We start from the raw sequence: 25,337 nt of genomic DNA on the forward strand, positions 1-25,337 counted from the left end.
CAATTTCTACTAATTTTCATGTTAAAATTCATATATAATCTATGTATTTAGCTCACAACAAGTTGGAATCACTTACCTTATGATAGATGATGAAAATGACCCTTTAAAATTGCTCCAAATCACCTCAACAAGAGAGAAATGAGATGAAATGAGCAAATTGTTATTTTGTACCAAACATTACCCATTGTGATCGTGGTTCACAGTCTCACGGCCGCGAAGCAAAAATACCCCAGCTGCCCAAAACTGTCTACGCGATCACGTTTGACAATCCGTGATTGCGAAATACAAACAGCCGCGCATCCATGAACGAGGGACCTCTTCGCGTTCGCGAAGACCATTTCTCCCCAGCCCGACTTCAACCCTATGCAAATACATACTGGACATGCGAAAGCAAAGCTCTAGCCCAGGCCACTACGCGAACGCGTGCTCCATGGCGCGAATGCGATTAACCAGCTTCCAAACTACCAAGCACCCTACGCGAACATGGTTCTCCACATGCGATCACGTAGCACAATGCTACCCAGGTCCCAAATCACTCTCCGCGGTCACGCTTCACCTCGCGATCGTGATGCATACCATTGCCACCAGAAACTAGCAACTAAAATCAAAGGAAAATGGTTCTAAACCACCCTGAAACACACCCAAGGTCCCCGCGACCCCTGTCATATCATATAAACCAGTCTCAATATCTTATCCAAACTTATCCAACGGTTTGGAACGCCACAAATAATATCAAAATCAATTATCGACGACCAAAATCCTTCTCTTAACTTTCAAACTTCGTCGAACGCGTCCGAATAATACTTAGACATTCCGGATTACGACCAAACTTCACACACAAGTTCCGATCAATTAAATAAACCTATCCAAGGTCTCAAAACTACAATGGATGTCCAATAATACCAAAGTCCACTACAAGTCAAACTTAGTGAATTCAATGACCTTCAAAATGCCAACTTCTGACAATAAGCGCCAAAACACACCTGGGCCACCCAAAACTCAACCCGAACATACTCCCAAGTCCGAAATCACCTTATGAACTTATAGAAACTTTCGAATCCCGATTCGGTCCTTTAATCAAAAGTCAACCCTGGTCAATTGTCCCAACTTAAAGCTTCCAATTTAGGAATCACTCTTCCAAATCAATTTCGAACATCAAAACCAACCATACTCGCAAATCATATACATCATATGAAGTTACTCAAGATATCAAACCGCCGAACAGATTACTAAAGTTTAAAATGACCAGTCGGGTCGTTACATAACCTCATATTTTCTATAATAGCTAGTAGCTTTCAAAAGAAGTCGAAGCTAGTAAGAGTTCCTCTCAAGGCTCGCCGCCAGGAGTAACTCCATAAGGTAATATTGGCGAAATACTCCAGAGGTACTCCATATTGAAAGGTCTTATAAACCTTTAGGCCACACCTTTTGCTGGGAGGTGGTATATAGCATTAGTAGTAAATTATATGGAAACTTCAGTACCTTGTCTAAAGAACAAGGAACTTCAGTATCATAAGGAAAGTACAACCCCATATAAAAGTAGGAAATATATTATCTTACCTAATGCAAAATTTTACATTAAGATTAAGGAAATAGCATATGACAGCTTCTTTGTTCTTTGTTATTTATAAGGTATCGTTGCTCCTTTCTTTCTTTTTAAGTAAGAATCTCTACTATGCTTCTTCAATATGCTTCTGCATTTCCTTCCATCAATTCTTTCTTCTCTTTCTTTGCACCTTCAATATCATTTGGAGATTGCACCGATACCAATATACAACTGTTAAAAAAGATTTTCAACCATGACAGATAACACTGTGCCACCAATAATTCCACAACCAATAATTCAGTAGATTCTGTTATCCTTTCAAAGACTATATAAACGCTTCTATAATTGCATGAGAAAGAAAAAGGTTGAGAAGTACTGTATATGCCAGCATGTACTAAAGGACTCTAAATTTTAGACTGACAAAGTGAACATTTGAAACTTGTCTTGCTTCCTCAGTTGAATTCTATTTACTGTAACTTTGTAGCATACTTACAAAGTTGTACAGTAGACCCTTGTGGTCCGGTCCTTCCCCGGATTCGACGTATAGCGGAAGCTTAGTGCACTGGGCTGCCCTTTTGTAGCATACTTATATTCTTTGTTAATATCATTAATTATCTCACCTTGTTTCTTTAATCTTATAAACTACTGTCAAGGTATGGATATTTATATAGGTTAAGTTTGTGATTTTTTTTGGTAAGAGGGGAAATCCGCGGCCGCTACAATCTCTGCCACAGCCTCTGCCCTTCGGGTGAGTACTCTGTAGTGAGCACTTTGTGCGCATTGAGTAAATCTCCCTCTGTGTAATAGCCTGCAAACTACACAGAGGATGTAAACCGCACTAGGCAAGCCCTGTGCGACAGGCTCAACCCCAGAAGATATTGAGGGGGGAATCGATCCCAGGTCATCCGTATGGATAACCGCCCTCCAAACCAACCGGGTAACTTATACTTCTTTATCTTTTTTATTTTCATAATAATGCTTGCGTTCAGTTCCTTATCATCTACACTGCCTTTTAACTAGTCTTGTGTGTCAGCACTTCTTTTAGTAATTGTTGGTTATTGAAGGTACAGTAATGCAAACACCACCTCAAAATTTGCAAACACGCTCGTTATCTCGTACATACGTAGCATGTAGAAAATAGAATATCTACAGGGATAAGTTCACTCTTACCAGATTAGGCAAAAGATTTACCTTACTCCGAAATTAGATAATCAACTCCAACACTTCTCTAACACCTCAAATTAATGCCAAATGATCTGAAACTAGCCAAAGAACGTGCAAACCAGTCAAAACATATTCAATAATCTGTAATTTAACAATTAGAAATAATTCTCAACACCACACGAAAAATAAATAAAAGTACACCCCAGGCCCACACGCCCGAATTTCAAAAATTCTCAAAAATAAATGTTACTCATAGGATCACGAACTCAAATATAAAAAATTTCTCAATTCAATGTCCAATTTCGTGATCAAATCCTTTTTTATGGGTTTTTAGGTAAACACCTCAATTTTTTTTTTAAAAGTACTTTATTGGATTAGGAAGAAACTTGGCCAAAGAGTCTATTAATTTTAGAAGCTTTGGACAAATACAGAAGCTTAATTTGATGTTTAAAAATGTTGAAATAAATAAAAACAGAATATGTATGAAAGCTGGCAATGCCTAAACATTTTAAATTACAAAAACAAATGGAGTTTTCAACGTTCAGTTCAATCACAGATAGAAAGGGGGCCCACCGAGAGAGTGCACTTGTCAGCCACAATGATCAATTGAAATGAGCCCATTGTAAACATACACGATAGCACGGGCAAAAGCGTCTACGCAAGCCAAAAACTGTTAAAGCATCCACAATAATTGATTTTTTGGACCAATCAAACTAAACTAGTCCATATGAATTTACCAAAATACCCTCTCAGCAAGCAAACGTTCACGAGTGTATGTTTAAAATATATATTTTATATTTTATTTAACAACGCGTGTTCATACTTCTATTGTTTTCAGCATCGGATTCAGAGTGTCAAATTACTAATTTAACTTTATAAAATAACGGATTTATTGTGATAACATCATTATTTTATTTATTTATTTCATTTTATTTTTATTTATTATTAAATAATTATATTTTATTTTTTATTCTATTTTTTTATATAATAATTTTACTTTGTATGTACAATACAATACCATAAATTAGTAATCCACACGTAACAAAAGCCAATATAAATAATTGAATAAAAGTCGTGAGTTTAGACTTCAGACTGCCCTAATTACTCTCTCACTATCCGTGACGGCAAAGTCGTTCTTGCTTCTTCTGATCCATCCGATCCTTTTCAAGTAGGTCCTTTTTCTTTTTCTTTTTTCCTGTTTTTGAATTTTGTTGCTTGTTTTCTGTGAATATGATGTAATTTTTTCTGTGTGAATTTGTTTGCAGCACTGGTATAAAGATGAGAAGTACAGCACTAAAGTGAAGGATGAAGAGGGGTTTCCAAGCTTTGCTCTGGTTAATAAAGCTGCAGGACTGGCCATGAAACACTCTATTGGCGCCTCTCACCCTGTATGTTCTATATTTTGTTGACCATATCTGAAAAATAAAGTAGATATTTGTTTGTTATTGAATGAATTGTTAAACCTTGATAGCCAACCCATTACTTTATCCTGGAAAAGGATATTAGAGATTTCCACCTAATACAAATGCTATGACTTGCAAATGATGCATACTATGAATTTTTCACAGATTGGCTAGAGAAATCAGAGAAATGGATCTTTTGAGATGCTCAGTTATGACTTCTTTTAGAAGTATAGGATTCAAGTATGATTCAAGTATGCATCGTTTGGACACTATGGGGGGAGAGAAACCTTATATGTTCTGAAGGAAAGTTTAACCCAATATGTAGACTGAAGTGTTTTTTTTTAATTAATGGTTTTTTGGATTTTAGGTGCCCTCCAGAAGTACGGCTAACCCCTGAAAATATCTTAATTCTTGGCATCAGTACTGATCTGTCTATATACAAAACGGGCTGATTTTATCCACAAAAAAAGGAGGTGGAGGGGTTTGTAAATGACAAACATAATAGTATGGATTTTAGGTGCCAAGAAGAAATGGACATTTTGTCTTGCTAAATCAGGAAGCACCACTTTTTGTACAAAGGCCATATCATCGCAAAACGGCTTCATAAGTTTCACTATTTCTCTTTGATTTATTCATAGCATGGCTAGATAGATGAGATCTTCAACTTGCATAACTTATAGTCTATTGGTAATGAGCATAAGCTAGAAATTAAACAAGTATCTAGAAGTTAAAACACTATTGAGCATTTATTATTAATTGGAATTTACTCTTTAAAAAGGAAAATATGGTAATGATGATTATGTGTGCATTATTTTTATCTAAAGCTATGTTGCGTGACTCCTGAAAATCCTCGCCGCACCCATGTCGACACTACATGGGTGTAGGTGTAGAATCTACACTGGATTTGGACAACTTACCGTGGGTGCTTTGACTATATCTATGGCCGAGGAGTATCGATTGATGGGGTATCTGGTTTGATTTTGTGGGTTTATGTCATATATATGGTTATATAAAATATGAGAATGCTTTGCTATTTTATGAGATATCTTGTGAAGAATTTATTAGGTGTTTATAAAGAATTAAACTTTACTCTTAGTCTTTGTTCACTAACTTTAATTAATAGAAACATATACTTATAAATGTCGTAACATGCATACATTAGCCGTATCCAAGCACCCGTATTCGCACTCGGATCCATACCCCCGAATTCTAAAATTCATATGATGAAGAAGCCGACCTCTAGATCCGCACCCGAGTTCGAGCAATTAGGATCAAAATAGAACTAAAGCAGAGCAATATTGTTCCATGCTGATTCCAGTACATGGATGATTTCTTCGTCCAAGTATGTATGCTGATTCACTGCAACACCCTCATTACACCAGTTTGACCATGTTGTAGAGAGAATAGTTGGAAGCAGTTTCATACTAGCTCTAGCTTTAGTTCATCTACTATTTTCTCCTACAGTATATGCACTCTCTTCAATTAAGAAATAATGTGCAATGGTTGTGAGATAAGCTGAGGCTATGGGTGAAATCAGAACTAGAGACCTCATGACCAAGTTGAGTTTAATTTTTGAATTCAATAACTGCAGAAAACCTTAAAGTTGCTAAGAGGAAATTAGTGAAACATAGACGTTTGTGGCTTGGGTTTATACAAGAAGTATTTGCATCTTAAACTTGATTCTTTGTGATGTGAATTGCTATTGTCATGTTGCCTATTTTAGTACTATATGTGATTTCAACTAATATTAGCCTTGCTCCATGCACCTTGATTGTTGCAAATGCATGAGAATGGAATTTACATATGCTTGAAGGTAATGAACACACTGATGTTCAAGGGCCCTGCCTTACTAATGTTACATGGCTTTTGACTGGGAAGGTGAAAGTTACATTCCTATTAAAATTCCTTTACAGGTGCAGCTCATCCCTTACGACCCTGATGTTCTTGATGCATCAGTCTTGTGGACAGAGAGCAGGGACGTGAGTGATGGTTATCGAGCAGTTAGGATGGTTAATAACATTCGCCTCAATCTAGATGCATGGAATGCTGATAAAGAACATGGAGGTGTCCGTGACGGGACCATTGTTGCTCTCTGGGAATGGTGGAAAGGAGACAACCGGAACCAACATTGGAAGATCGTTCCCTACTGTAAGTCTTGCAACGTCGTGCAAAAAATGATTTTTTTGCTTGGAAAGCCTAGAACCTGAATTCCTCTCTCTTCCTTGTCTTCAAGTTTATATTCCATTTAAAGTTTAGCCATCCTCACCCTTAAGGCCATTGATTTTTTTTTCTGTTTTCTTTTTGCAAAATTTTCTCTCACACTTAGCCTCCATGTTGTTTGATATAAATTACTTTCACGAAAATTATTTTTCCAACGAAATATTTCCTGTGTTTAGTAGTCTTAGGTCCATAAGCCTTAAGATGCTTTAACTAGAAATTCTATGTCTTATTATATCTGATACTCTTTCACCAACATAGCTACCCTCCCACAGTGCCTTATCACCAAGCGCCATCATCCCCTACTGTTTGTGCGACCAAAAAACCAAAACTTATGTAGGAAAGATGTGTTCTTTATAGAACATTCTCATAAACTTTATTATTACCTAGTGATTCGGTACCATAAGCCTTAAGATGCTTTAACTAGAAATTCTCTGTCTTATTATATCTGATACTCTTTCACGAACATAGCTACCCTCCCACAGTACCTTATCACCAAGCGCCATCATCCCCTACTGTTTGTGCGACCAAAAAAACCAAAACTTATGTAGGAAAGATGTGTTCTTTATAGAACATTCTCATAAACTTTATTATTACCTAGTGATTCAGTACCAAACCTATTTTCATTAAGCTAGATGTCATTTACTTCTCAGTTAACAAGCAATACTGGATGCTACTATCAGCTTTCATCCCAATAATTTTACACATATTTTTTTCATGCATTTATATTAATTAATTTTTCCCTAAATAATATAATTGCAGGATATGTTGGCTCGTGAATGATGACTGGATGAGTTTAAATAATGGAGTTGATGCTCGTTGTTTTTTCTTCTTTTTTTTGTGTGTGTGTCTTATTACGTATTTTGTATTGTATTCAATGTCCCTCCAAGAATGTAAAAGAAATTGAAAACAAGGGAATTACTATGTATTGTGTGGGAGGTGTCATGGCTATGGTATGTATGTGTTTTAACTTCTATTTTTGATTTGGCGTTATACCAAATTGAAGCTTGGTAGTTTGTGCCTATTTCTCTATCTTCTTTCTTATTACTAAGATATGACAAAGGATCACAACAGCCTAATGAAGTTCAAAGAAATTGCTCATGTTCCTTACCATGAATTTAGCCATCCGTCATCCGGCAGTTGGGAATGTGCTTATAGTTGCTGATACAGTTCCTTATTTTTATGTTTTACCAATACAATGTTTTACCATCTTTCCAGGAGGAAAGGGTGTACTACTACTTCTGGCCTTTGTTTTCTTACTATCTGGCTATTTGGCGTTAAAACCTAGTGAACCAGTGCTTTCTGAACTAGTTGAATTAGCTGCTCCCTCATAAAGATGGCAATGGTGCGGGGCGGAGAAGATCTTACGCCGCGGATGGGTTGAATTAGTTACAAGATTTGTCTTTTTTGAAAATTTAAGCAGAGCGGTATGTTTTGCAGGTTAGAAAACTGTGAGCTCCGTGCTTCGGGTCATTCCTGATCTATGAGGGGAAGCACCATATCTGATGCTTTGTTTTGTGCATAACCTACTGGGTAATAATTTTTTAGGTAAAAACTGCTTTGCTTTATATTACGACCTTTTTCCAAATATTAAATATTTATATTCATATTAACTCAGGTATAGTGAACCAAATGGTGACTAACTCGTAGCTCTAGGTATATTCTTGAATAGAGCTGTTTACCGGACGTGCTGACTGGGCTGAACATGGAAAAAACAGTCCGTCCGGTTAGTGGGGCGGGCTGGTTAGTGGGCTGGGATTTTTCGGGTTAAGTTAGACCTGTCGGGGTTCGGGCTTATCGGGTCCGGGCCGAGGTTTTTTTTAAGTGTATTATATTTCCTTATTGAATGCAATTGATACTTAAGTGTTCGCAAAGTTTTAAATAATAAAATAAGTATTTTAAGGCATAAAATTAAACTTTTAAAGTTTAAAGTTTTTAATTTGAATTTGAAAATTGATATTAAGTGGCTACATAAAATTATTTAGTAAGATCAATATGTAAGGATCAAACTTCAAAGGCTTTTGTTTCATATTTTCATTGCATAATAATACTTTAAATTAATTTGCAAGTTCTATTTTGATTTTTTTATTTTTGAACTTGCAAACTAAAAGTTTACAACAATTATAAAAAATAAGAAAGAGTACATCACATGCTTTGCATCATTTTTGTAAGTTCATCCATGTCAATGTGAGGTTCTTGATTTCCGGCATTGCTTGAATCGGAACCATAAACCTTTATATCTTCAATTTCTTGGTCCTCCGATTCATCTACCTCTTCACACCCTTGATTTCGTCGTTCTGATCTTATCCAATCTCTGAAGCACAATAGAACTTCCAAAGTGTTGCTACCCAATGAATGATGGGTATCTCCTAGTTGCTGTCTTGCTTGGCTAAATGCGCTCTCTTATGCAACTGTTGAAATCGGCACATTTAGCACGTCTCGAGCCATGGCCAAAAGAATAGGAAATTAATTTGAGTTGGTCCTCCACCAAGCCAGCGGTAGAAATTCCTTTATGCGGGGCTCTGTTGCCTTTTGCAAGTAGAATTGGAGTTCATCAATATTCCTGCTACTGGTTTGTTGATGCTTTCCTAGTGTAGACCAAATTAAATAATCTTCAACACTGTCATTATCCTCCATAGCACCAGATGCAGATGTAGAAACTGAACTTGAAGGAATATTTGCATCTACAGCAGAAGAAGCATCAACAATGTTAATATAATAATTATATAAAGCTTGTAAATGTTTGTGTAGATCAGAAATGCAAGTTTCAATATCAGGGGTTTTATTTGGTTCGATATCCATATAAGCATATAAAGCAGTGATTAATTGGCGACAAGTAGTCATTTTGATAGAAGGGTTTAAAATAGCACCAATTAGGTAAATAGGGGGGGATAGGATAGAAATATTTCTTAAATTTATCTAGCATAGATTCAACAACAAACTATATCTTTCTTTCTTCTTGAAATTATGGAGTAAAAGAGAAATTTTAGCTATGTGTACTAAACCATTTGCAATAGTAGGATAATAAACTCAAGAAAACCTACATAAAAATTTTGTAAATTTTTTACAATATCTTCAATGACATCTCAATTACTAGCCGTTAACAAACGGTTAGGATCGGTACAATGAGAATTAGCAACTTCAGTTATAGGCGTTCTATATTTATAACAGCATCTTAAGAATAAATAAGTATAGTTCCACCTAATAACTATTTCTTCAAGCATGAGTCTTGGTTTTAGTCCATAATGTACACATTTATCCTTAAATGCATTTAATCTAGCACTTCTATTATTTCCTTGAATTACACCAACAGCTCTTCTAACTAAAGTGATCTCATTTCTAAATAATTCAAGCTCACTCTTAACAATTAAATTATAATATGGCATGCACTCTTCACTTGAAATATTTCAGGAAGTGGTGGGTGTTAATGTAATTTTAATAGTGAAATAGCAGCATTATTGTTAGAAGCATTATCAAATGATATACACAAAACTTTTTCTTCAAGATTGTAAAATATAGCAACTTCATGGATAATATTACTTATAAATGCACCAGTATGACTTTGATCTTCATCATATTTTAAAGCAATAATACGTTTTTGCATACAAAAATTATCATCTATCCAATGGCATGTAACAGTCAAATAATCATTCTCATTAACAGCACGACCAATATCAGAAGTAAGAGAAACTCTACAAGGAAGACTAGCGAACAAATAACGGATATATATCTGATATTGTCCAAAAAGCCTAAAGATATCGGCTCTACAAGTACTTTTAGGAATACCTTTAAACAAAGGGTTATAAATTCTTTGAATATAAGTAACAAGATATGGTGAAGCAGCAAAGCTAAAAGGTAAACAACCTAAAACAATCATTTTAGCTAATTCTTCTCGATCTTTCAATATATCGTATTTACTCATTAAACCGCCAGTACCCGGGTTAAGTTTTTGTTGGCAAGATTCTTCATCAACACCTCAAGCAATAGGGTGGTTATCTACCATGTGCCTACAAAGTTGACCCGTTCCCCCTTGCTTACCTCCGGTCTCATGTTTATAAACTTCCTTACAAATAGTACATCTTACATAATTTTTATCTTCTTCTAGTCTTTCAAAAAATTGTCAACACTTACTTTTTTAATCTTCGATTCTTTTTAATAGGGAGGGGAGGCCTACCTGTATTACCACGACCGCCAGCCCTAGTATTTTGACTAGTAGTACCAGATGTAGGTGGTGGTGTTTCAAGATTATGAGGTGACTAAATATCATCTAAATTATCATCTATACTATAATCTTCTTGAAGGTTCTCATAATCTACATTTAAATTTTTAGGTGAGCAGAAATATGTGTAAAGCTACTAGAAGAACCAGTATCACCTCTTGATTTTTTAGTATTTTTACTCTTACTAGTACCACCCCTACTAGTACACGTTTTTTTGGCTACTCTAAATATATTCATTATGTAAATTAAATTTAAAAAACTAAATTAATAATTCTAAATAATAAAATAAAAATAAACACCAAAGAAGAGAAAGAGACGGAACGAGTGTACCAGGAGTCCGGATGCCGCACTAAATTTGATATCACACTTCAATTGATATAAATGATACTGAAACCACACTTCACTTGATAATTATAATTTTTTAATGACTACCGTAAATAATTGATACTTAAAATAATAATTAATTGCGAACTTGAGAGAAATAAGCAATTCAATAATCAAAAGGGAATTGAGAGAGAATTAGAGTAGAAGAAGAGCGCAAGTTGTGAGAAAAATAAAGATGATAGGAGGCTATTTATAGTTTTTAAAAGGTTAAAAATGTAATTTATCAATTATTAGGGGTGTGGCTATTTTATTACGGGGTAGGCCGAAATGGCTAAAACTGCAAAACATGGTCGTTGCCCAACGGCCATTTTTGAATTTGACTGTTGACAACGGTCAAACAAAAAAATATTACCCAACGGTAACCCGGCGGGACCGGGCTGAAATCCGGTAAAAATCCGTGAACGAGTTACCGGGCTAGCCGGGTTCCGATACACCGATAGCCAAAAATGGCCCGACCCCGTCCGGCACAACCCCCTACCCTGCCAACCCGTCCCACCCACGTGAAGAGAGAGTTTATACCTTATTGTCCAAGAAAAAAGTACCCCAGGGTTCTTGGTAGAAGCCAGACATCTAAGTTTTCCTTAATTGGGTAAAATTTAAATAAAAGTACTTCAAGTAATTTAGAGTAAGCTTAATTCTCAAAAATAGAATTCTTTAATTGACGGTTGGGCCTTTACCTTTCTATATATGGAATGTTTGAAAATTCTTTTGTTGTCTTCTCTATGTATATTAACCTCATTGACAGAAAGAAGACGGTATACGCTCATGCTTTATCTCCCACAAAGAATTATTTTTAGTTTTCCTAAGAGTAAAAGAAAAAAGATAGACAACATCTCAAAGAACGCCGCCAATTTTTTGAAGTGTTTAACGACCAAGTACTTACTAGGATATCTTTTTGTTACTTACTCTAGTGTAAGAAGGAGTTTGGGATTAAATAATTCATGACAGCTATTTTACCACACTGTTCTCATAAACTAGTAGAAACTGAAGCTCCAACTATTTTATATTGCACACATGATCCTGCAAAGTGAAATGAGAGCTCGTAGTTAAAATACTACTGCAAATTCCGAGAGTCGAAATTTGCAATCAATATCATTTGCATCAAATACCTATTGTCATCAATACAAAGAATTCTCTCCAAAGCTACCACTAATGAAATACGCAGACAGTCCTCGCACCTATTTCATCGACTCACCACTGAAACAACATTGTTCTCACAAACTATAAACAATAAAGAATTAACAACCAACCATAGAGCTCCAGCATATCAATTGTGCTTCAATGTAGTGATCACAATAACTTGTGTGTGTTTTTCGCTCCAGACACAAATCTTGTGAAATTGCTGTGTAGGTAAAACCTGACAGCCTGCCCATATTTTGACCTTCTCCAGTCCTGTAAGGACTCCCTACTTTTCTTGCTTCCCTCAGCAGTAACTTCTGTGTATTTTTGGCTCTAGATACAAATCTTGTGAAATCGATGTATAGGTAAAACCTGACAGCCTACCCGTATTTTGACCTTCTCTAGTCATGTAAGGACTCCCTACTTTCCTTGCTTTCCTCAGCAGCATATTCATTAGCTTGACTGACTCCTTTAATGTTACCAGGGCACAAGGTATCTAGTAACCAAAATGATGTTTGCAACAATTACAGTCAAAAGTACAAGATACAAGAAACTCTATCAGCACAGCTTTGACGAAGTCGCTGTCCAAAATATAATCTCATTGTACTGCTTCCATTACAAACAAGAGATGAGTCGCATATAGATACCATGGATTAAGGAATAACTACTTTGGTACAGTATTGAGGTTATTTAAGATACACGCAGGAAAAAACAATAATTAAAGCAAACTAACCTTAATTCTCAAAAAACGAATTCTTTAATCGACGGTTGAGCCTTTACCTTTCTATATATGGAATTTTTCAAAATTCTTTTGTTGTCTTCTCTATGTATATTAACCTCATTGACAGAATGAATACTGTAAACGCTCATGATTTATCTCCCACAAAGAGTTGTTTTTTGTTTTCCTAAGTGTAAAAGAAAAAAGATAGACAACATCTCAAAGAACGTCACCAATTTTTTGAAGTGTTTAACGACCAAGTACTTACTAGGATATTTTCTTGTTACTTACTCTAGTGTAAGCAGGAGTTTGGGATTAAATAATTCGTGACAATTATTTTACCACACTGTTCTCATAAACTAGTAGAAACTGAAGCTCCAGCTATTTTACATTGCATAAATGATTCTGCAAAGTGAAATGAGAGCTCGTAGTTAACAAGCTACTGCAGATTCTGATAGTCGAAATTTGCAATCAATATCATTTGCATCAAATACCTACTGTTATCAATACAAGAATTCTCTCCAAAGCCGCCACTAATGAAATAAGTAGAGAGAACTCGCACCTATTTCATCGACTCACCACTGAAACAACATTGTTCTCATAAACTATAAACAACAAAGAATTAACAACTAAACATTGTGCTCCAGCATATCAATTGTGCTTCAATGTAGTGATCACAATAACTTCTGTGTGTTTTTGGCTTCAGACACAAATCTTGTGAAACTGCTGTGTAGGTAAAACCTGACAGCCTGCCCATATTTTGACCTTCTCCAATCCTGTAAGGACTCCCTACTTTCCTTGCTTCCCTCAGCAGTAACTTCTGTGTATTTTTGGCTCCAGATACAAATCTTGTGAAACCGTTGTGTAGGTATAACCTGACAGCTTACCCATATTTTGACCTTCTCCAGTCCTGTAAGGACTCCCTACTTTCCTTGCTTCCCTCAGCAGCATCTTCATTAGCTTGACTGACTCCTTTAATGTTACCAGGGCACAAGCTATCTAGTAACCAAAATGATGTTTGCAGCAATTACAGCCAAAAGCAAAAGATGCGATAAACTCTATCAGCACAGCTTTGCCGAAGTCGCTGTCCAAAATATAGTCTCATCGTACTGCATTCATTACAAACAAGAGATGAGTCGCATATAGATACCATGGATTAAGGAATAATTACTTTGGTACAGTATTGAGGTTATTTAAGATATACGCGGAAAAAAATAATAATTAAAGCAAACTAAGCAATTCACCGTGTGCTTATATACCTGACTTAGAATGTTGAGCTGAGGGCTTAAATTACCCTAGTTGCAACTATTCTCTCTAGCTTGTTTTTGCTTTAGCAGGATCACGACCGAACTGAATGACGATAGGTTTGCCTTTAAAGACATACCCATTCACCAGATTCTGCAGTAATTCACTTCTTTGTATTAAATTTTTACAAGCATCATCAGGTGTAGTATACACCTTCACATAATTCTAGATAGTTGGATGTGATATAAATTAAAGTATATGACTGAAATGATTTCCTTCAATCCATATGACACATTTTTAGGCAACTTCAGGAAACTAACCATATACATGAATAATCTCGCGTTAAACAACCATTGGAAATTTGACACAAGTTCACGATTAAATTCAGAAGGTTTCTCACCTTCTGAATAAATCTATGATTTTGCTAGAATTAGGTTGAGAACTGTTGAGGTAGGCACTTGCACCATTAAGGTACACCAAGAACAAAACCTTAATACCAACTGCTGGAGTTGAACAGCAAATTTTATCAGCTTAGTGAAATTTGAATAGGCTAACAGAAACGCCACAAACGACAATTTGAAAATGTCAGCATAAGTCATATTATTCAAATTTCAGATTTGCATCTAATGAGACTTCCAAAATGCTAACCGTGAAAGACAAAAGATTGTCTCGTATGTGGTGCTTTCGGATTAAGAGATTTATTTTTGAAAGAGGTTCATAAAAGCCTATAAGTACTTTCGCGGTGTTTACTTCACAATCATGCTGCCCAGGATGAAAACTAAATACCAAATTACCTTCTTTTCCTCTTGTTTCCCCCAGATTCTGCTATGTTTTGATATATGATTCCATGATCCAGCAGTTTAAAAAGTAATCCACTGCCACTTTAAAAGAGGAATGTGGATATCATAAATTTTAATGTTTGATATTGATTTCTTCGTTTTTCAACCTTCTAAACCATCCTTTTACTTTATCCCCTTCTGGCCTCCCCCCTTCTTTCCCCAATGAAAAGGAAATGACTGACCTGCAGGCATCATAGAGAGGAAGAAATAGCTTTGATTCGGAGTAGTATTTTAATAATGGAAGCATGATTCTTCTTTATTTTATAATTAAGATTAGATTGAGAATTACTATTGTGCCATTGTAGATAAATACCTCCAACTTTATCAGGTTCTTTCAAATTTCATGAACAAATATTTTTCTTCCAGTGGAAGGATAACCTATATAAGCAGTCATTCCAAAATCAGGCTCATACCAGTAACTTTAAGAAATACATCAAATGAAAATTTTACTACGTATAGACCATCAAAGGAAATGAAATGAAGACAAGAAGCAAATTTAAATAACATACTAAAGCATCTTGAGCAAGTTCAACCGAGGGAAATGTAACAAAAGCTTGTCCACGCATTCTCCCTTCCTGGAAATGAAATCAGATAATCGTCAGCATTTAAGTCATGAATAAACAGCAAATTAGCAATGGAAAGGCAGTACTGATTACTATCTCACCCTTCTACATGAGAATACAATTTTTATGCCACAGGACAATCTATCTCTTGGCAACATAGCATATGGAACTAGAAAGGAGTACGTCAATTTTGTGGTCTGGATCAGGTAAGAAACAGACCAACAAAATGGCACTGGAATGAAGAAAGTGAAACTTATGGTTAAATAGAGAAGTAGATTACCAATTGATTTTCTCATCAAGTTTATGAAATTGGCCCTAAATTAGCTTAGATATAATGAGCTTTTGCTGGGTCAGATAATGTTTAACCAGTCCCCTGACATCATACCCTTCACCAAGCAGGGAGTTCATGCTAATTGTACAAATCTTCCTCAATTGTTCCAGAAGAAATATAGAGACCAGGGTTTGGTTCATTAAGAGTGTCATGATTTTTGTTATCAAGAAGCAACTAAGGAAAAAGGAGAAACACTAAACGGAAGAAAATGTGATGAGAATATCAGTAACACAACCTTTCAAGCCTTGTAACGAAGATAGTCAGTGATATCATTAACCGCGCTAGCCTCGGTATGGAAGCCATACTTGAACGTACTGCTCATTACTTCCCTCTAGACCTAGCAGCTATCAAAGCTCCATCTACGAATGGAAATTTTTCCAGATGCTTCACACGAAGAGAGGTCAATCTCCCCTTTGTATAGATAGAAGAACATTATAAACTTTCTTTCAACCTTCCTTTGACTGGGTTTATCACTCTCTTTCACCAAACTATTTATCATTCTAACTCAAACTCCTGAGCTTAGAGTCTCAATTAATTGTCAGCCAATGCCAATAGAGCCTAATGGGTGGCATTATGTAGTTGACTGGCACTGTAACCAGCTTGCCAGATTGACAATTTTCTTTATGTAACAGAAGACTTTACAATTTTAAGAAGCACGCATATTCTCAATGGGCCCATGTATGACATATCACATATCAACCAAACCAACAGAGGAGCCATGTGTCACAAGAGTGGAGCCAAGACCTCACATCTGATGATCAGATAGGGTGATTCAGATAGTGTTACTTATATACTCCCAAAAGAATTTGAGATATATCAAATAGTGGATATATAAAGCTTCAAGTTTTCACAGTATTATTAAAGGTAGAGAAATACAGATGAACCTCACCTGCATTAACTTCACTGCCAGTCTGGATTTAGCTTCATCGATGTTTCCAAATAAAGATCCTGCAAAAATTATAGCTGAGAAGAAATATAATGGTTCTAGTGCCAAAACATGAGTTTCTAGTAAGTAGCATATATCCATTGAAGTAACTTCTTGTTATCCATTTTTTTGAAGGGGAAAAAAAAAGCTGTCGAGGTATTGAACTACAAGGAACTCTGAGGAAAAAGTCAGAAAAACGTGTTTTAACTTGTTAATGGATATGTACATTAATGCTTACCAAATATGAAGTAAAAATCATCAACAACCACTTCTTTTGCTAAGTTCTTCAAGTACAAGATAGGAGAAGGATTACCAGCACAATAATTCTGCATAAAGGAAAGCCCATGAGTTAAATATCCATCAGCGCTTTGCTGGGGATGTCCAAGAACCAACTTAATGCTTGGCTTTGCTCATAAAAAAAAAACTTTTGATTTACTGATTACAAAAAATGAATTAGTATAGCACAATTTATAGACTGGAAAGATACAATCTTAATGAATTCCTAATAGCAACTACTTGTCAGCTTAAGTAATCTAAACCGAAACCCTACTTATCAACAAAAAAGTGAATTCTTCTCACAAAGGAGGCTAAGCAGTTAAAAACTACTAGAAATAGTCTGCTGTATTTAGGATGAACAATCTCATAAGCTCATAAACAATTTTTCAGCAACCAGTTTAGTTCTATTCTTTTTCCTGCCATTTCCCCAAAATCAAGAACGTTTTATGGAGATGATTAGCCATCTATAGAAGTAAAGATAAACTTTATGGGCATCATTTTTGGTTTCCACATACATAACTTCAAGCAATTCAAAGTAATTAGCCAAGAGCCTCTACACTTAAGAATCTTAAAAAAAATTAAATAGGAAAGCAGGTGTTTGCTCAGAATACTCGGATCCCTAAATTACATATTTCCCCGGTGACCTAGTTAGTATTTAGAAGTTAAACAGATAGGACTCTTTTTCCAAGATTTTTAGTATTTTATTTCTGTTATACCTAATTTTCAAAAGTGGTAGTTCGTACCCCATCTTCATGCAAATTCCACACTTCTATCTTAAATTAATCTATTCATTTGTCTGATACAGACCAACATTCATCAAGTCAATCATCATCAATAAGACTAGGTGGGAAATGATACCCCTAGAGGCATACTTAAGAAAATTAAAAAATAACTACTCCCTTTGTCCCATATTATGTGACATAGTTTGACGGGGTAATGACGTTAAGAAAGACTTTTGAACCTTGTGGTCAGAAGCAAGCCATAGACATATGTGTGGCGGTAGATCATCTCAAAACGTATAAATGGGAAGTTAAATTATTTCTAAATATATACAGGCATCATTCTTTTTAAACAAACTAAAAAGGAAAGTGTGCTACGTAAATGTAACAGAGAGAGTATAATGTATTAGAATTATTAATGAGATATAATAGGATGGTATTATTTTAGTGTGCCCTATGCCTGTTGCCCCTCTAATGATGCAGTCCAAGAAGAACTGCTGAAGAAACTATGTAATGAAAGCATAATTTAAGAAGAATGGTTGATTCTTGAATACAAACAAAAAGGGAGTTACACTCTGATTTAGTGTCTGATTACTTTATCATAGTTGTTGGTTTCTGAAAACTTCTGCTGCAAGGTGTTATATGATTCACAGTTCACATACTATACCTTATTAAATAAAAAAATAAAAAGATTCACAGTCCACATAACTCACAAAATCCTTTAGAAGAGCCTGATTTGATAAACCTCATTTAATTTCCCTTAGGTGCCAATTATGTTTTGGTGACTTGAATTTACTGAAATAAACAACCAGAAGAATTCATTTCCTGGTTTATTAATCCTTCACGGCAAAAATGAAATCCTTCATGGGGTAGGATTGGATAGATTCTTAACTGAGAAATCCCTGAAGGCCACTGGCGCATGGTTCGAAAGTCGGTGATAATGGGCCCGGCTGTTACGCTCAACTTAATAACCCAGCTATTGTTTGTGGCATGTTTGAACCTGTGACATGCGCTTAATCCACACATCACGTGATGCGCTCTCACCACGAAGCAAAGTCCCGGGGGTAATTAGATTTTTTGATGAAAAAAGGTACTCCCTCCGTTTCAATTTATGTGAACGTATTTGACTGGACACGAAATTTAAGAAAAGAAGGAAAACTTTTGGAACTTGAGATCTTAAACATACTATAACATTTGAGTGGTTAGAAAACTTTTGAAATTTTATGGTCTTAGACATGCCATAACATTGCTATAAAAGGTTCTCATTAAGATAAAACGGAAAGTTCATAAAAGATTGTTTCCAAATTTAAAAAGGAGTCATTCTTTTTGAAACGGACTTAAGAGGAAATATGTTTACATAAATTGAAATGAAGGGAGTAATAGATTTCATTAAAGGGTACCAAGAACTACCATAGAAAAGTAAAATCTAGGAAGTTTTGTTGTATATGTTGAAGGAATGCAAAAGATCTAACATAGAGTTCATATCCGATAAGGGTACCAAGAACTACCGTAGAAAAGTAAAATCTAGGAAGTTTTGTTGTATATGTTGAAGGAATGCAAAAGATCTAACATAGAGTTCATATCCGATACAATGTTTTTCCTACACCATAAGTATAGACTCTTCAAACATCTAGATTTAACATTAACTATGTTTTCTCTCCTATTATTAAAACATCTGTTATTCCTGGTTATTTCTCTCCTGCCAGATATTCCAGAAAAAGTTGCAGTGGGACTTTCCTCCAGAAAGTCTTCATTGTAAAATTGCTCCAAAGTCTTAAAGATATCCTCTCTCAAGATGTGCCAACAGTTTTGAAAGAAGGCCATATTGAAATCATCGGGCCCAGTCGCTTTGTCACCATTCTTGATCACAGCATCAAGTTCTTCAAAGGTGAATGCCCTTTGCAGCCATTTACTATCTTCTATGGATAAGGTTCCAAGGATTGTCCTATCCCTAAAGGAACTAAGTCATTCCATTACAAGACCTTGCCCTGGATCCACTTCATTTAGCTCTTAATAAATTAACTAATGAATATCATAAGAAACATGAACAACCAAGTAACAGGACCACAGCTAAAACTTAAAAGACTAACTGCAAATCCAATCTGCACACAAGGGGTTCATGGGCAAAAGTAAAATGCCCAAACTTCCAATACCTTAAACATAGGAAGCGACAGAATCTCTTCTGGGGGCAATCTTCCACTTTTTAATTCTTCAAGGGTCGCAAAAGGTTTATTATCATTCTCTTTATCTTCCACTGGCAATGATATTTCCCTCATGTCACCCTTCTCTTCATTCTGTACCTGCTTAGGTGCTACTTTAATCTGCAAGCACAGCGATCAACAACGTAGTATCACAAACTTCAATGAAGAACAAAGGGGGAAGGAGGCTTTTGGAGATGCAAGGCTATCACCTGAATTATTGGGTTCTTTTTCTAACTACTGGCATCTCTTTAGGAACCAAGGCAGCAGCTCTCAATCCAACAGCTTCATGAACAACATCCTTGTCAACTGCAGGGCCTAAGATAGCTTCACGTCTGGTACGCTTTTGTTTAGGCCCGCCAACATTACTCTAATAGCAAAAGGAAATAGTTTAGGGTGAAAAAAGAAAACACAAGGAACAAAGACAGAAACTTTAAGCCTGAGATACACTGCATAGACCATTAAAATTTAAGTCGGCTCCCCAGTATCGTTGAGCTTTTATACATTATATTTAAAGTCCCAGTTAACTGCATTTATCAAATTCAATTCAAGAGTAAACAGATGCCAAACAGCATAGAAAATATTACCTCATCTGAAGACTCCATTTCTGATTCACTACTTGATAAATTTTCCATTCTACTCTCAGAAACTGTTGGAGGAGGTGGAGGAGGGGGTGGAGGTGGAACAGATAGGGAAGTTGGTAGAGGAGGAGTCGGCAGAGCCATCCGAAATGGAGCTGGAATATTCATCTTGTTCATCAAGTGTAAGTCCTATAACATGCCACAATATAGGTATAAAAAGATGTTAGATAGACAAGTAGACAACACAGACGAATAGCAAGGAAACGAGAAATATGAATTTGAGAAGCAGAATGGAAATAGTATAGATAACCTGTGTGTAGAACCGAGGAACAGCAATGAGAGCATTCACAATATTTGTAAGTATATGCCCATCAGGTGGGGGGTAAACATATCTGAATCACAAGCAGGATAGTCAGCATTATGAAGAATAAGCAGAAGCTGGTACTGTTTATGAGTACATATGAAACTATATAAAGAACTATCAAGTGCTAGATCAAGCAGAATGACTGTCTAAATCCTCTTAATACTTTAGCTTCTTCTTCTCTTCTAGTTTTCTATGCATATACCAAACAGAACAAGAATAGAGTCTATAATTTACAAGACAAACAAAGCTGGCATGCCTACAGACATGAGAAATATCTGGCATACAGGGATGATGCTAATCAGCTGTGATGTAAAGGAAAATCATGAGAAATGTTGTAATGTTTAGGTCAGGGGATGTTCAGGACAAAGAGAATGAGGAGCTACTTCTAGCCACTTATCCACCAAATCTGGATAGAAATTTAAAAAGATGGTTAAAAAAATCATGAAGTAGCTGAAAACATACTCGAGGTGAGGAGGAAATGGATAATCCACCCCAAGTCTTTCAGCAATGGGTTCGCTGCCAGGATAAGGACCTCTTCTAGATCCTCCACCAAATTCTTTAGCAGTAGCATCGTTGATCAAAGAGACAGAGTCTTCTACAATCCGAGGTTCACTTTGTCGATATTTATCTCTCTCTATGCTTTTATTAGCTCGTTCAACTGCTAATGTTTTGCCAAGAAATCGTACCCTAACAACCACAAAACTTGGCAATCAGTCTTGCTTAATCTCCAAAGATAAATATAAATAAAGAGGAGCTCATTTGAATATATTTTATCTAAGATGATCACAAACAGGATACTCAGTTCCAAAGAAACAATACCCATTCAAATGCTGTTGCGCTTGATGTGCCAGACTTTCATCCTTGAAATCCACAAACACACAATTCATCACTCTGTCCAGGAAACATAAGATCCAGATTCAATCCTATTTATGTTTAAATCATAAAATATGTGATACTAGAGCTCAAGAATCCAGTAGCATTCATTTCATTTTTTTAACAGGTAAATAAGAACTTTTAATAAGCAGTCAAGCACAAAGTTAGTGCTTAAACATTATAAAAAGGGTGTTTGGATTGGCTTATTTTAAGTGCTTATTAGCTTTTAAGCACTTTTCTAGTTTTTTGTGATGGTAGGCTACAAAACCCATATTTTAGTCATAGTTTGCACTCTAATCACTGCATTTTACTTGGGGCTGAGCTTAAATAATGGTGATTTGCACTTATTACGTGTTTTATGCCTTGCAGAAAATGATTTCGAACTATTAAGATAATTTGGAGCTAATTTGAACAAGTTGGAGCTTTGAAGTCCGAGTAAAAGCCCAAGAAATTAAGTCGGGATCACGTTCGGGGTCTGAGAACCAAGTCTGGATGTCAAAAAGTGAGAACAAAAATTACTCTGAGAAAATTGCACTACCGCGTCGCGCTATGCGTAGCAGGGCGCAGGGCACTAGTGCAAAATTCCTGTAGAGTGTAAGAATCAACTCTCTGAACTACTCCACAGGCCATGCACCGCGCATGTACAAATTTTACTGGGTATTTCTCCTACTTCGGCTTGAAAAGTATAGTTTCGTCCGGGCCCGTTCCTACATGATATAAATATACCAAAAACACGATTGTTAGAGGACTTTTGACCTTGAAAACTTTGGGAGAGCATTAGAGGCTACACGACACAGAATTTCATCATCTTTCCATCAATTTAATACGGGAGTTTGGATTGTAAAGTTAGATTGATGCTTTCTTACTCTTTAATTATAATTGTGATGACTTCTTCCATGATTATGGAGCAGTTTACCTTAGGGTTTGACGGATATGGTATTTTGATATTATTCGTGGATTTTAACTCTAGTTCTTTGCTTGAATTTGTTTATGGAGCTTTGAATTGTTGCAACTTTATTCACCGGTTTATTTAATCGACAGAAGAATATTTTGGCGATTATCTTTGCATTATTTTATTTGATTTAATTCAATGATTCTCTTAAGTAATCGAACGAGCTTGTGAATTGTTGATTAAATCAAGTTAGGAGAATATTCGAGAGACGTTTTCCTGAAGACTAATCCATTGACGCATGCTTGCATATTTTCATAGTGCTTATATTAGTTCACCTCGTAGAGTTAAGATTTAATTGAGAGAGGAGTCTTGACTACACGTTTGAACTAATCATCGAGTGAATTCGTGAGAATCATTAGAACAATAGATTGAATTAAACTAGAGTTAAATCCCAAATAGCCATCTTGCACCTATCATGTCATGACCCTTATTCCTCACATTGATAAGAAACCAACTATGTTAATCTCTAATTCTCTGCAGCCAATTGTCAATTGCTTTATTTTAGTAGTTAATCATAGTTCGTAACCAATCCAAATCAAGTTTTGATCATCCTGAATAGCAGCTAAACCAGAAATTACTAGAGCATTGTTTAAATCTCATCCCTGTGGAGACGATAAATTAACTATACTATCTTTGGCTAGCGAGCAATAATTTTGTGCTGTGTTTTGAGCTCGTCAGTTTGGCAATGATAAAAAGTGCTTAAAAGCACATACTTTTATGAAAAGTACAAAAATAAGCCAAAAGCCAAAAGTTGGGTATTACCAACTTATGGCTTTTAGCTTATAAGCTACTTTTTAAAAGCTAATCCAAACACCCTCAAGGTCAAGATCCCCCTGATACATTAGCATTAACTTCATATCTAAGATGGCTAAAGAGGATTTTTGAAGAATTAGGTGTTACCTAAAGAATTTTGAGCGTCAATTACTGCTAATCAAGGAATTTTGCCCATCAAGCTAATCCAAACACCCTCAGGTTTGTTTCGCGAACGCCTTGCAGTGAGGCGAGTTCCTAAAAAAGTCTTTTTAAGGACTAATCACAAGCACATTGATATATACAGAAATGTATGTCTGGATCAGACACTCAAGCTCTTGCGAGTCGGAACAAAGTTTATTTTATGGGGGCGGCAGGACCTTTACCCTACGGCACTGGAAATTTCAACCAGAGACGTAGTATCAAGATCAAAAAGAGTAGGGCTTGTGCACATAAAGAATTTATTGAACAGGTAGCACATCCAAATATAGATTCCGCTCAAGAGATATATACATGATAAAATAATTCGCAGCTCCCACAACAATGTACGGGGATGCAGAAAATCTACGGTTTGGTTATCCTTCAGCAGGGAAAAGCAAAATATGATAGTCTAAGCTTTTAAGATGTAGAATTAACCATATACAGTTTGACACTGTTACATATCTGTTATATCCGTTTAAAGGTCATTACTACCCAATGTCTAGCAACATCAATCCCGAGTATAATTTGTGCATTGGTAAACTAAAGACATAAAATTGGAAAATTCATGCAAACTAATGGATTGCGAAATTAGGTAAGCTAACTATTCTTTTTTTTTTTTGATAACCGTGGTGTCCGCCCCAACTTGCGCGCACCTCGACTAATTCCACGGGATACCTGCCACCAGCAACAAGTACCAGGTAATTCTACCACCAAGGCTTGGACAGATGGGAAGAAATAACCTAGTATTTTTTATCTCTCCTAGGATTTGAACCTGAGATATCATGGTTCCCCGCCCACTTCATTGACCACTAGGCTACACCCTTGGGTGCGTAAGCTAGATATTCTTTGATAAGTAATATTAAAGGCAAGTATCTAAACAATTTGAGTATAACATGACAACTAGTTGATTCGCTATAAATAAAAAAGAAGTTGACAAGCACAAAGAAAAGGGATCAGAAACACGTCATAGTTTCAGGAAGCATCACAATCTCATTAAATCATCTAAAATCTACTTTTTAGAAAGGCAATACAAGTCAGAAAACATTAGTATAGAAGAGGTTCTTTGAAACCAGTTGTCCAAAACAATATGTTGCTGTGAGAACATACTTTTTCTAGTTGTATTAACTTTAGAAGTCACAACGAAAGTCAATTCTTTATCGAGCCTAGTCCCGCCAATTCATATCCTCACACAAAAGAACAATTTGCCATCATTTTGGATTGGGGAGAGTAATAGGAAACTTGATTAGGAAAAAGCAGCTTTCACTGATGAAAAGAGGCCTTAGTCTAGTGGTTAATGTTGAAGTACTTAAGACTACAAGCCTCAAGCTTAAAACCCATCTAGGTGTGAATATGCATCCAACTCATATTATGCTCTTTCTACTAGTTTGTTCTAGAAGCAGGGGCGGATGCACATGGGTGGAGGCGGTGTCGCTGTAAAAACTATTAAATGTTTATACTAATATTCTGAAAAATGAAGCAAGATATAGCAATGACACCGCTTCCTGCTAGAGAGTACTTCTTGGTCTGCTGGTCAAGCTCGTATTTGGGCTTGTAAAGGTCGTAGGTTCGAATCTGGACCTAGATATTCTATTTTTTTGAAGATCTTTGAGCGAACATTTTTGTTAAAATTTGAGGCTAAGGAGAATTGAACCTACACCTCCCTTTGCAGTAATATTCAATTAAACCATTGGGAGAGACTTTCAACTTGTGAAAAAATGATATTAAATAATACTTATTTATTTTTTTTATT

General features: G+C 35.9%; 1 protein-coding gene and 1 pseudogene across 1 annotated transcript; one reads left to right on the forward strand and one right to left on the reverse strand.

The window, feature by feature from the left end:
- The first annotated feature begins 3,235 nt into the window (after positions 1 to 3,235).
- LOC107819190 (ricin B-like lectin EULS3) lies at positions 3,236 to 7,354 on the forward strand. Its single transcript, XM_016645282.2, has 5 exons — positions 3,236 to 3,298; positions 3,795 to 3,878; positions 3,976 to 4,098; positions 6,027 to 6,261; positions 7,093 to 7,354. Coding segments are annotated over exons 1-5 (507 nt in total). The 3' UTR covers positions 7,095 to 7,354.
- Positions 7,355 to 13,137: 5,783 nt separating this feature from the next.
- On the reverse strand, positions 13,138 to 21,866 carry LOC107819191 (U11/U12 small nuclear ribonucleoprotein 65 kDa protein-like; annotated as a pseudogene).
- Positions 21,867 to 25,337: the final 3,471 nt, after the last annotated feature.

The sequence above is a fragment of the Nicotiana tabacum genome, chromosome 24 (assembly GCF_000715075.1).
Source record: "Nicotiana tabacum cultivar K326 chromosome 24, ASM71507v2, whole genome shotgun sequence".
Classification (NCBI taxonomy): Eukaryota; Viridiplantae; Streptophyta; class Magnoliopsida; order Solanales; family Solanaceae; genus Nicotiana; species Nicotiana tabacum.

What these genes read in the sequence shown, in the direction of transcription:
- LOC107819190 (XM_016645282.2), top strand. Translation starts at nt 3,236, where the DNA reads ATGGAGTTTTCAACGTTCAGTTCAATCACAGATAGAAAGGGGGCCCAC. An exon ending in CCCACCGAGAGAGTGCACTT is followed by an intron (nt 3,299 to 3,794) that starts GTCAGCCACAAT and finishes TCGTGAGTTTAG; the next exon opens with ACTTCAGACTGCCCTAATTA. An exon ending in CTATTGGCGCCTCTCACCCT is followed by an intron (nt 4,099 to 6,026) that starts GTATGTTCTATA and finishes ATTCCTTTACAG; the next exon opens with GTGCAGCTCATCCCTTACGA.